General features: G+C 40.4%; 2 protein-coding genes across 2 annotated transcripts; both read left to right on the top strand.

The window, feature by feature from the left end:
* The first annotated feature begins 2,571 nt into the window (after nucleotides 1–2,571).
* On the top strand, nucleotides 2,572–8,191 carry LOC131312487 (non-specific lipid transfer protein GPI-anchored 12-like). Its single transcript, XM_058340261.1, has 3 exons — nucleotides 2,572–3,121; nucleotides 7,424–7,477; nucleotides 7,824–8,191. The coding sequence occupies exons 1-3, from the start codon at nucleotides 2,701–2,703 to the stop codon at nucleotides 7,970–7,972; spliced, it is 624 nt and encodes a 207-aa protein (XP_058196244.1). The 5' UTR covers nucleotides 2,572–2,700; the 3' UTR covers nucleotides 7,973–8,191.
* Nucleotides 8,192–9,780: 1,589 nt separating this feature from the next.
* LOC131312486 (F-box/WD-40 repeat-containing protein At5g21040) lies at nucleotides 9,781–12,304 on the top strand. The gene has a single exon (XM_058340260.1). It carries the CDS (start codon nucleotides 10,285–10,287, stop codon nucleotides 12,019–12,021), a length of 1,737 nt encoding a protein of 578 aa, XP_058196243.1. The 5' UTR covers nucleotides 9,781–10,284; the 3' UTR covers nucleotides 12,022–12,304.
* The last annotated feature ends 1,458 nt before the right edge of the window (nucleotides 12,305–13,762 follow it).

Here is a 13,762-nt window from a genome sequence, read left to right as displayed (position 1 = left end):
TTTGAGACCCCAAATTGATTTCGTGTATCATTGTCCCTCTTTTTGGGTACAAGAGACGCGTTTCTAAGATTTTTTAATACCGTGTATCATTGTCTCTCTTTTTTAGTACAATAGTCAGGGGTGCTCGTGTCAATCTACATCCCCTTCAACTAATTTCCTTCTCTGTCCGACCACAGATAAACCATTTTCCCCCAAGAGTCGAACCTAGATTCGCCCTCCTTTTGTTTTCCATTACGTGTTGCAACTAATTTTCTACCTTCCTTCCCCTTGGCAAATTTACAAATTCTATGAAAGGGTTATTATCCCATTGTAGGATTATTATTTTTTAAATGAAAAGCCAAGTTTTATACTCCCTTCATTTCAGTTTGTTTGTTCAGTTTCAACATACATGCCGATTGAAACATTTAGATAATTTGTAAAAAGTCCCAAATAGTAAAAAGAGACAAACAAATAAGACGGAGAGAGTAAATGGAAAGATCTAGGCTATGTGGGCTCGTTTGGTGTGGGTTTCTCTTATTACCCTTGGGTTTGGGAAAGTTTTTGGGCTTGATAAAACATGGGCTACGCAAAGGAAGTGGGCTTGTAAGCCCAACTTGATTTGAACTTGGAGGGAAAAAATGGAAAGAGAAGCAAAAGAGAAATGCTAAGACAATTTTTACTACTGTTTTTTTTGGCTTTCCAAAAAATACAGGAAAGGTAAAATGAATTAGCGAGACACACCCCCGTTCTGTTAAGTGAAATAAATACTTGTTTTTTGAATTAAAAGCGATGTATTTCAAGAGAATGACATGTCTTATAAAGTAAAACATAAATATCTAAAAAATAAGATTCTTGACGGAACGGGACTGATGCAGTTTCAAACCACCATTAAGGTTAGATAGGCCCCTCTCTCTCTCTCTCTTCCGATAGGAATAACCCCAGACCCCATCCTGCTACCCCTTTAATAACACCACATAAAAACTCCAACAACAATCCAACACAAAGTAATCACTGCCAATTTGCTACGAATATTACAAAAACTAAGGCAGTGCCGAGCAAGTATATCCCACGTGGTATCCGTTGTCGTATCCGAGTCGTTCGATACATTTTTGGACGGCTCGAATTGAAACTCTCTCTCTCCTCTCACCCAAACACTTTCCCTCTCTCCAAATTTGATCCGTTCAAAAATGAAATGGACGGCTCGGATGCGCGAGCGAGCACCACGTGGTACTTGCTCGGCACTGGAAATTTTTTCAAAACGAAAAAGACAACGGCAAATCGCAATAGCAGTAGATGGAGGCTCCCATGACACTGACATTCATAAAGCCTGGAGGAAATAAATTATTGTTTCATCTCTCTATTTCCACTCGATCAAGAAAGAAGCTTACCAAGAATTTAATGTGTGTCGTACGTCCAGTAACGTCTAGTATGCATATGTTGTGTTTCGGGCCGGTTTGTGCGCACCTCAGACTAAATCTCTACGGTTCTCACAAATTTTTAGTACTTGCTCACGCGTAAGAATAAAGTGGCTTCAAAAATTATTGATAATTAAAGAGAATCGAACATGAGACCGCAAACCCGCAAATTTCCCTCCGATGTTATGCACATGCTTGTGGGTTTGTGAAACATTAATTGTCCGGGACAAATAAATGGTTGATCGGTTGCGTGGTCGACTGTGTATCAGTGTATGTGTGTGTGTACGGGTTTCACGTGGATATTTGGAAAAGGAGGAAAGAAAACTGGCATTCACCGCCACACCTAACGAAAGATTATTCGGTGTTGATAGCTAGGGCGAAAGATTATTCGGTGTTGATAGCTAGGGAGAATTTTTTAGGGGACGGTAGGATAGCACACACGTGGTACCTCACCGGCTATCCAGACTGTCTAAATATGTTTTGGATGATCTTGATTTTGGAAAGAGAAAAAGAGGAGAGAGAGTAGTGGAATGAGAGGAGAGAGAATAAATTTAAACCTTCCAAAACACGTTTAATTAGATGGTTCGGAACGGATACCGTCACGTGGTACCCTTTCGGCACCCACGTGCTATGTGCCCTCCACGATCAGTCTTTAGGTTGTGCCATTTTGAATTTCGTGTCAAACCACTTGTTAGCTTAAAAAATGATGCACATAGTAATATTGTCAATGAACACCCTTTCAATCTAAACTCGACACAATCTTAATGTTGCCCTAAATTTCCTAACAATAGCAAAATCATGGCAGATCATTGGCATCGTTAGATCGTATCCGTATGTGTCATGTTGTCTCCGAGTCGACACAAAATAGTATTAGTAAACAATTATCTGCGTCCAAATCGCGTTTCGAGAATCCAACTTGTCTCCATCCCGTTCAATTCTGATGATGTTACCCATGTTCGTGCCGAGTTAAACCTTTCTAACTTCGTACGTGTTCGATTCAAGTCGTGTTAACAAGTCGTCGTGCGTAAATATTTGGTTAACGAAAGATTGTTGGGACACTACCGTAACGGTGCTCCGAAACCACGTAACATTTCCTCGCAGCTAAGACCAGCAAGGCAAATTTAACTCGGTTAGGTAGTTGGCAGCTTTCTTTAATACGGTCTACCAACAAGGTTAGGAAAAATCAGCAGTATTCATCACACCACCATTCCTCTTCACTACTCCCAACTGTCTTCCCATTTATTCCCCCAAAGCACACAGCCCATACAGAGAAATCATAAGCCTATTGCGAACAAGAACAAGAACCATGGGAACCACCCGAGCAACCGCAATACTCGTCGCCGCCGCGGCCTTGCTGGTAGCGGTGGCGGTGGCCCAGGCGCCAGCAGCGGCGCCTGGCCCTGACACGTCGACCACAGCGGCGGGTGCGCCAGGGCCGTCGACCGTGGCGGGAGGGCCGGGGCCGTCAGCGGGCCAGGACTGCGTGAATTACCTGTTTAACATGTCGGACTGCTTGACGTACGTGGAGGAAGGAAGCAACTTGACGGCGCCGGACAAAGCGTGTTGTCCGGAGCTGGCGGGGCTGGTGGAGAGCCACCCCGTTTGCCTGTGCCAGTTGCTGGGGACTAACATCAGTGCTTCGTTCGGTGTCCAGATTAATCGCCAGAAGGCTCTCAACCTTCCTTCTGTCTGTGCTGTCGGGACTCCTCCCATCTCCATGTGTTCAGGTTCGTTTGTTAAGTTTTTTTTCATCCAAACGAGTTCTCGCGGCTGTGACGGATCTTGTGAAACGGTGATATCACGTAGAGTGGTGGAGTCGAGATTTAAAACCGGAGGTGGCACCCAAATTATCAATGATGTACTTATTATACCAAAAAAAAAAAAAACAAATATTAGGCTCCGTTCCAAAAAAAGTTTCTTTTTTTAAATATGTATTTATTTTTTGTTTTACGAGATAGATTATCTATATTATTATAAAACAGATCGATTTCTGTTAAAAAATATCTAGGAATATAAACGAGAGCAACCTTTACAATCATTAGATCAATTTCTGTTAACTTTGATCATTTCTCATAATAAATCTATCATTTTATCTTCACTTTTTAGGTAATGTATATCTCTATATAAATGTTCTCTAGGAAAATATCTCAAAATGTTAACTGACGCTTTGTGTAAATTATTTTTATCGTGTAAATCAGTCAGGTAGAACAAATAATTTTTTTAAGTTGATACAATGTTACATTCCAGGCACGGATATCCGCTAGTTTTCTCACAATACATAATTTTTTTTTTTCAAAAAATAAGTACTTATTTTCAAATAAGTATTTAGTACCAAAAAACTAATCCTACTCATTTTCATAGCGGAAAACAATTTATGAAAATGGAAATTAACCTTCTTCTTTTTTAGATCTAAAAATCATCAAAGAGTGATGCTAAACCAAATTACAAAGAATTTTCTTGGAAGGATCGATTTTTTCCGTTGAAATGAACCGAGAGGGAGTGCGAATATTTATCTCTATTGAGAGTCTTTTTGCGTAGACCTAAATTTTTTTTTCTCTTATTTATGGACCTAAGGTCACATGTGTCACTCCCCACCAATTGGCTCCGCCCTTGATCACGTGGTGTGTTGATATATTGTCGTCGCTTCATCAAGTTAGGCTGTGTGTGCTGAAAATGAGTTTCGAGGCCGAGTTGGCGGACCACTTAACGGCCAGCACTGCCAGCTCGATTTTTGAATCGTCTCGGGCACATGTTTGAGACGGGTCCGAAGCCGAGTTGGCTGATCACTGCCCGCTCGGCTTTGAGCTCGCTTGAAACACATGTGACTGCATAGATTGATAACACCATGTCAACACGTCACATAGTGTTATTGTTGCCTAAAATACTTTCTCATTCCTGTGACTATATTTCGTGCATCACATCTATGTACCATTTTATGCAGCGGGCACACTACACAACATTAATCAAATGACGTGATAACCGGACTCTCTCAAAACCTAAGTCACCTAATGCGCGTGTGTAAGCGGAAGCGAGAGCGTAACATAAAATTGCACGTGTTGTGAATAATTTCATTACGACATCAATATGGATGCCGTAAAACATCAATTAGAAGTTACCTTAAACAAATTTTTAACTGCTACGTCTGTATAAATTAAGAAATTCCAAAATATAGAAATCTTGGACAATTAAAATCCCAACCAAACAAGAAAATAGAACTGAAGAAAAGATACCGTATAGAACAGGGGAAACAAGTCAAATCTTGCATTGGATAACAATAGATTGCCAAACCTACTTAGCTGAGATTGTGCAATTGGACCAATACCCAGTTGGCAGGTTTTTTTTTTCTTTTTTCTTTTAAAACTCAAGTTGTTCGGGTCAATTTACGTGCGAATTGATCTACGTCGTAAATTTAAGTATGTACTCAGCTCTTCCCTTTCTAGTGCCTCCACTTGCCTAGCTCAATTTAACAAATCTGTTGCAAGAGGAAATATAGTAGTACTATTCTTTTGTTTGAACAACAAATATAGTACATTAGGAAGAGACTCTTAAGCCCTAGTTCGGTTATGGGTTTGGAAAATTTTTGGGTTTTGTTTTTGGTAATGAGTGAGGAGAGAAAATAGTGTAATAAGAATATGAATAATGAGTGGAGAGAGATAGAGAGATAAATGAGATTAATAATTAGATACATGGGTAATGAGTGAAGAGATAAATGAAAGTAATGATTGAAAATATAGGTAACGAGTGAATTTGGGTTTGAAATTTTTTTTCTAAACCCACAACCGAACAAGTAATGATTGAAAGTAATTAATTTTTTATTTATTTATACTGTTGTCATCTGAATTGTTTGAGATTGAGAGAGTAGATAGGGAATTGGATCGTATCCCGTCCCAAATTTGGATTGGACGGGATAAATTTGGACTGGATGGGACAATTCGAATTTGGACCAAACATTGATATAATCAATGGTTTAGATTCGTCCAGAAACTATATATTACTGCCATAGGGGCGGAGCCAGGATTTTGTTACCGGGGGAGCCGGCTTAACAAACATATATTTTTTATCGGAACGTATAATTATTATATTATAACGTTTTTGCTTTTTAGTTCATTACATTTGTACATTGAATTAATTCTGTAGGATATTTCAACTATTACGTGTTTATTTTTTATTTATGAAAGAAATTGAGAAATAAAAATGTAAAATAACCTGTTTTTTTATCAAATCGAAGCAAAATTATTAAGATTATAAGTAACTACACACGAATAATTATCAATAATATTTAAAATCAAGTATATATAAAATAAAAATTTTAAAACTCGGACTCTCGGGGGGCCGGGCCCCTACACACCTCCGCCCCATTTACTGGCTTGAGAGAATCCGAACCTAGCAGATAAAGTGGACTCCCTAAAAATTGGTCTTCCTACATTAGTTGTTGGGAAAATAGTGGAAATTATGCTTGCCTTGAGTTTTTCATTGTTGGGAGCAAAAGTCAAGCCCAACAATAAGGCGAACCGAAACCTAGCAAGAAAATAATTTTAGCTCTCACATACACATTCATTTGGATGTCTTAAGCATGTACGTACCAAGGTTTTAAACAACGGTATTGGGATATGTGACGGTAATTGTCGAGGTGTATTGGGAGTATCAAACGATAAGTAGCTGAATCGGTTGTCGTAGTCATGATTTTTTAGGGAAAAAAAATTCAAGTTCCTCGTAAAAGTCGAGTATGATCAATTGTAACGGTCGTGAATCGGTCTGTGACTTAGTAACGTATGGACTGATACGAAACGAGAACTTGCCGATCGATAAACATGCAATTTTGTTCGTACCAGTACATCACGGTATGGGAAGGCTGAAAAACCATTACGTAACAGCCGATTTTTAAAACCTTGGTACACCACTAAGAATTACTATATATATATATATATATATATATATATATATATATATATATATATACACAGTCCGTCTCCCGTAAGGACCGCCTTATTTTAATAGAATGCGGACCTCCCTTTCCCGATTGAATTTCGATGATCCGAGCCGCTCAATGTGTTCAGAACGTGATTTTAGAAATCAGCAAAAAAAAATGACCGGAAAGGGCTTCATCCGAGTAGGTTTTGTTTGTTTTTTATATATATCTTCTCACTATATTGTTGTATATGGGCACATAAGAGCATCTCCAGCCTTGACCTATTTTAAGACTCAAATTTAAAAATAGGGCAAAAACCACAAAAATTTCTCTCCAATCTTTGACCCAAACCCTTCTCCATTTTGGGTTTTACCCAATTTTTTTGCCCAAATCTGAGACAACTTTTGCCTTGACCCATTTCTCCAACGGCTAGTTAGAGAGAGAGAGAAAGAGGGAGATGTGTAAAATTGAGGTTTGATAGTTGGAGATGTGTCTACCCAAAATGGGTTTTTACCCAAAATTTGACTGAAATTTAAGGAAAAATATGGGTGAAGGCTGGAGATGCTCTAATTGTTTGTAATACTTAGTTTTGTGACCAAAAGATATTACTCCCTTCGGTACTCTCATTTTGTTTGTCCATTTTCGTTATTCGTGTCGTTCTTTAAACGGTTTTTTAAATGAGTAGTGCTATTGGTACCGACGGTACCATAGGGAAAATGTACCGACGGCCACCGGACGGCCGTCTCCGGCCACCGGACGGCCGATCCGAGCCGTCCAAAAATTTTAAAAAATAAAACCGAGTGGGCCTACGCGAGAATCAATGGCATCCGAGGTGTGTAGAGTACTTGATCCGAGCACCCCTTTTTCGTGTATATACACGTATATACAAATATACACGAAAAATGGGTGCTCGGATCAAGTACCCTACACACCTCGGATGCCATTGATTCTCGCGTAGGCCCACTCGGTTTTATTTTTTAAAATTTTTGGACGGCTCGGATCGGCCGTCCGGTGGCCGGAGACGGCCGTCCGGCGGCCGTCGGTACATTTTCCCTATGGTACCCGTCGGTACCAATAGGATTTCTGTTTTTAAATGTTCTAACACATGCTTATGTTGCAGTGGCTGGATATCCACTTGGAGTTCCAATGCCTAGTGAAGCACCTTCACCACCTGGTAATTTCTCAAAACCCAACTGCTGCTAATTGTACTGTGAATTTGATCACCTCTTTTTCTATTGGTTTTCTATGGCCAAGGTAACTTTATTCTTGGACTCTTTTTCGATATGTCTTGTCTCGGAACCCATTTATTCCAAGATAAATGAGCTCTGACTCGGTGTTTTAACATATTATTTTCAAAATAAACGGATTCCGAAATAATAGTACTGTATCTACCAGTACCCAATTGACATGGATTACAAAATCACATCCTAGGGGGAAAAAAATGAACATTCTCGATCATCATGGGATTTTTTTGAAGAAATTTTCTTCCTTACGCCCTCGAGAAAAAAACGTTTTTGCAGGTAGTACGTCCCCGGAAGCTAGTACCCCTAAAAGTGAGGCTACGTCCCCGGAAGCTAGTACCCCTAAAAGTGGAGCCTCAGGCATTGCAAATGTCTCCCAACTCCTTGGCTTTGCTATCGCGTGTCTCACAACAGCACTAGTCTTCTAGTTTTGATCACTATGGAGTTTAATTTTACATTCATTTGAATTTCTCCATTTCATTTGATATTGTAACCAGATTAATTTGATGCCTTGTTTACACCAATCTTATTTTGAATCGCGATTTCTCTTGCGGAGAAAGAGCCATTATTTGAAGCAGGACCACTTTATTGTGTTACACTTACATAATATTTGAACTTTATATCCAGTTCTTTTTCCTTCTGTTTAATTTTTTTTTTGGCTTGGTAAAGTACAATTTGCGTTCGAGCTAAACTCGTTTAAGATTTGAGTCATTATGTGAAAAAATTGAGCACGAATATGGTTTGAAACTTGTTCATTCTTTGAGCATTAGCTCAATCTTGTTAAGGTGAAGCCTGATTCGGTCAGGAAGATGGGCCGCTGAGGCCGAATGCCGCATTGGCGGACTGTCCGGAAGAGGATGAAAGCCGTCTGGACAAGCATTCGAGTTTTGGATCGTCAGAAGCCACTAAAAAACTGTCCGAACGGAAGTTATGTTTGTCTGAATGGACGAGATGCACACGGACAGAACTTTTTGTACATCCCTAATACGTTTTTTAGGATTAGAACCTCGTAATATTGTGAGAAAGGCTGTTGTATCTCCAAAGAAAGAACTTATAGGTGTTTTCATTGATTCAATAGTAAACTGATCTGGCTCCCGAGGAATAGGCTGTAAGTTTTTTTTATGGTGTTAGATAATTAACCATCTTAATAAATCAGGATCTAGAATTATCAAACCGGCTAGTACAATACAAGTTTGCAATTGCAGGTAATTTCAAGGATAAAATAGATGGGAAGATCGCCTTTGTTCGGTTTCCTTTTTAATTTTCACTTTCATTTTTGTTTTCAATCATTACTTCTATCTCTCCCTAATCATTATCCCTATTATCAATTATTACTTTAACTTTTTCTCTCTATATTTCTCCAATCATTACCCTTATCTCTCAATTATTATTCATATTTCTTTCCACAATTATTACCCAAAACCAAAACCAAAACCAAAACCAAAAATACAAACCGAACAGACATTGTTATTTGGGTGAGGGTACCTGCATCGTAGAAAGGATTTTAGCCACGAACGGTAGATTTAATACTCAAGTTTCATTGATGGAAGCAATAAAAAACTTTTAGTTCTTCTCCCATTGCACACACTTAGAAGATTGTTGCTGCACACAATTTTGTAGTAGATTTTGCAATTTCCTTGAGTTAAATTTGGCCAAAAAAATGACTGAAACTGCTGAAATCGTTTGCCATTTAAGGGGTGAAAAATGACCTCTTCAAGCCAACCTTCTGCTTGGGCTGCACATTTTGGCTGGGTGTTGGAGATGCTCTTAGAAACCCGATTTCTTACCAGGTTATTGTGGCAACCTCAACTTTTTTTTTGTCCCTTCGATTCTCAACGACTTAACAATAGAGTTGCAAACGAACGAACAGAGCTACTCGTGGCTCGGCATGTTAAGTAATTGAGCTGAGATCAAGCTCGAGTTTTTGGCTTATTTAGTAAACAAGCCGAACTCAATACTTAAAAGTTTGGCTCGGCTTGCAAAAGCACGACTTGTTTGTATAGGCTCGGCTCGTTTAAATAGGCTCATTAAGAAAATTAACCGGGCTTGGATCATTACAACTGAGCCGAGCTCAAGCTCGTTTAGTAAATAGGCCAAACCCAAACACTACAAAGCCCGGCTCGACTTGTCTCGCTTACACCCCAACTCAACAAGGAGGTGCAGTTTCGCAGTCATACAGGAATAGAGGGTATGAAAGTGCTATTTCGTAGTCATACAGGGGTTCTTAGTGCAGTTTACACAAAAAAGTACGGAGTTCACGGTTTCCAATCTGTCGGTGACGTCCCTCTTTATTACTCCCTATCAAACATTCACACGCCTTCCGACCTAACCCTAATCCCTCCGCCATTCTAAATCCCGATTTATCGCAGTTGGATCCCCCAAACGATCTCTTCCTCTTGTCCGAGGTACCTCCTTACTCATTTCAGTTTCAAATCTGTGCGTGTGTGGATCGGACAAACCCTAATTCAGTAGAGCTTGTTTTCCTGTTCCGGTTTGGTTTTTGTCAAAATTGTATTCGATTCTCATAACCCGATTCTTGTTTCGTTTATAAAGGTCTTGACTTTTAGGGTTCGTATTTTGCTTCCTTAGAAAGATTTTTTGGGGTTTTAGTTACTTTTTCCCATTTTTGTTGATTCGAAAGTATACAGGGTTCAAGGTCAATTAGGGTTTCAATTATTGGAAGTTTTTGGGGCTAGAGCTGTCTGGGTTTTTAAAAAAAAAAATTAAGTTAATACATTTTATGGCCTTTGAATGCCACAAAGCTACGGAGGTTGGTTTGTCAAACAATTTGGTGCATTCTGTTGATAGAGCTAGTGGTGAGCAACTTGAGTTTGATCAGATTAAATCCCTTAGTGGTAAAGAAAATTTGACATTTGATTCAAAAGTAGAAATTGAGTCTGAAAACACTAAACCCATTATAGAATTTCGTCCCAAGGAGGGGACTTTGGCCCTGTCTAGTGCGAAATCATTGCCTGGTAATGAGGTTTTTTCTAATTATTCTCGGTCAATTACTGACCTTCCTCCGGCGTTGATATCTGAAATCCTTAATTGCCTTGACCCAAAGGAGCTTGGTATAGTTTCCTGTGTCTCTAATTATCTCTATAGTCTCGCATCTGAACACAACGTCTGGAAGGAATTCTATTTCGAGAGATGGGGGCAACCCATCGTCCCGACACCTCTTGGATCGGGTTGTTCAGCCAAGAAGACTTGGAAAGAACTCTTTGTAGAAAGGGAATTTCGGAGCAAAACCTTTCTTGGACGTTATAGTGTTGATGTTTTATATGGCCACGCTGAAGCAGTTCGCACAGTATTTCTCTTGGCTTCTAAGAAGCTCATATTTACTTCTGGGTATGATTCGATTGTTCGTATGTGGGACATGGTGGAAGGCTTGGCAATTGCATCCTCTCGTCCGCTTGGCTCTACTATCCGAGCAGTTGTGGCAGATACAAAACTTTTGATTGCTGGGGGTACTGATGGTTTCATACATGGCTGGAGGGCAGAGGAAGGACTACCTAATTTGTTTGATCTTGAAGGTCCTAAAAACCAAAAGAGCTCTGAGTTCCGACTCTGGGAGCACGAAGGCCCCATTACTTGTCTTGCTTTGGATCTGACTAGAATTTATAGTGGCTCTTGGGATATGACTGTCCGTGTCTGGGACCGTTCCCTACTCAAGTGCATGAAAGTTTTGAGGCACAGTGACTGGGTTTGGAGCCTCGTTCCTCATGATACTACGCTGGCGACCGCAGCAGGCTCTGATGTGTATGTTTGGGACAGTAATACTGGGAGTCACATTGCCATGGTTAGCGATGCCCATGTTGGCAACACTTGCTCTTTGGCTCGAAGCCACACAGGGAAACTCCTTTTCACTGGGGGAGAAGATGGGGCTATTCACATGTTTGAGCTCAGCAATCATTTCGTTGAGGATAATTTGCTGCAGCAGGTTGCAACATGGATTCCTCACTCTGGTCCTGTGAATTCCCTTGCGTTCGAGTTCCCATGGCTTGTTTCGGCTTCCAGTGACGGGAGGCTTTCACTTATTGATGTGCGGAAGTTGTTAAAGGTGAGCAGAAGATCTGCAATTAAAAACTCTAAAAGGGTATGCAGTCAGGCATACCAGAACCATGTTGAGCCCCCGCAGAGAATGTTACATGGATTTGGCAGCAATTTATTCTCAGTGGGCATTGGTTGTGATCGTGTTGTGTGTGGAGGCGAGGAAGGGGTTATTCGGATCTGGAACTTCTCACAGGCTTTGGAGATTGAACAGAGGGTTCATGCTTCAAGAGGCATGCGACTGGAGAACAGGATGAGGCGCCGCAAGATCCAATTTGAGATGAACAGTAAGGGTGGCCGTGAGATGAACAACAAGGGTGGCCGTGCTGAACAATGCTCAGTTGCGGCAAAGAAGAACCCTGTGAATCGTGATAGGACTGGTGTATTTCACGTTAAGCGTGGGGTGAGTGGGAATCCCAAAGCGTAGAAGTGGATGCTGCTTTCTTTGTTGCTTGCCATTGCAAGACTTTCCTGGCTAAGAATACTATATACATTTCATCATTTTAGCAAGTCTTTTAGCTCGAACTAGCATTTGGATTCTTAACACAATGTTGGTTTGGTGGTAGTCTTTGGATTCTTAGCGTTTGGATTATCTCGCAACTCCTCACATTTACCCTTTTTACCCTGGTAAAAGGAATCCGCTATTATCAATGTGACATTTCTGGTTTGATTTGGAATAGGCAGTAATGAATTGACTAATTCAAATGGCATAATGTTTTGTGTATCACCATATTTCTGTTTGGAGTTTGATATATTCTCCCTCAAACCCTTTTTGACCGGAGCACACCAGAATGAGAAGTTTATTGTGTGTTTGCTTGTGCATAGAAGCGAGTATATTTCTGTTGCCTTGCGCTGATGTATATTGTAATTTGCGTAAGGAAGCGCTGGGTTACTCTCGATAATTAAAATGCAAACCCATTGTTGCCCTTGTTCCAAAACGCAGCAGTCTATCCAATGCTTGGCATTTAGGTAAATTTGTGAATATGCCCTCTGTGATGGAAGTGAACGTTATGTCATGGGAGTCTGGGACTTGGTTGCAGGCGTCCTGCTCCCCTCTCCCATTCATTCTGTACTTTTCTTCTTCCTCTTGGCTATTCCGCCGCCCTTTCCATAGCTGTTGTCTTCTCTTAAGTTTCGTCTCCTCTCTACGATATCTCCTGCGCACCCTCAAATTGTAGAGGAACAAATAACAATACAACCCTTGCAAGTGGTTTCTAGGGATTTCAAGGCTCACCAGGCTAGCGTCATCTCAGACCTGTCACCACTGGTATATGGTCACAGCTCACACCACCAATATACTATAATATATTGGTTATCCATCTCTCCATCTCTACTTCTGAAATCGATATTCTCAGAACAGTGGTTTTGAGTAGAATCGACGGCTAGTGGGGGTTGGGTTGACGGTCAAACCGCCTTCGTATGGTTAACTCGCACTTATGGTCTCTTCGCTTGAATGTTTATGTGTTTTAATGATGTGGTATTTGTTAAGTTTCTTTTCTTCTCATTGCAAATTGTGGTAGTCTGTACAGAACAGTACAACTTATTGCATGGGTTTTTTCACATGGTGAAAGTGGGCTTTTTTTTGGGGGCTTCAACCCAACAGCTTTCTCCCCAATAGCTTAGGTGGACAGATACAGCTACCGTCTTAAACAGACCTAATAGCGATTTCCAAATCGGAAGCACATCTAAGAGCTTTCGAATAAGGGTGACTAGAGCAGCAGCTGTGTCAAGCCGTTGCGAAGTTTGGGACAGTGGAGTGCTATCCATGTGTTTCCCATCAAATACCTGTCCATTTTGTTCCCAAAATATGTTTCTTCCATTTTCTTTCATCTCTCCCATTTGATTGTTTCTTCCTCTCAGGGTAAAAGAAAACAGATAGAGAAGAAAACTTTTTTGTATGTGTTGTCCTTGTGCTGAAGGTTTCTTCAGATTTGCCTATGTTGTCTGTTGCTCTATTTAGGCTCTCGCAGTTTTGTTCACATTTCCAGAAAAGAATTCTTGTTTGAAAGGGGTTATTTTTTCCTTTTCTTTGTTTTGGTTATGCTATCGCCTTAGGTTCCGCCAACATTTCAAGTGCGTTAAACCAATTTGCCAAGCAGTGGGTAACGCTATGGAGGACTTCGATGAGTTCATAAGGTCTTGGAGAAGTTGCATGTTGATGTTCTTTG

This window comes from Rhododendron vialii, chromosome 13a (genome assembly GCF_030253575.1).
Source record: "Rhododendron vialii isolate Sample 1 chromosome 13a, ASM3025357v1".
Taxonomy (NCBI): domain Eukaryota; kingdom Viridiplantae; phylum Streptophyta; class Magnoliopsida; order Ericales; family Ericaceae; genus Rhododendron; species Rhododendron vialii.
The sequence above is the reverse complement of the archived record's forward strand: the minus strand, read 5'-3'. Positions and strand labels throughout refer to the sequence as shown.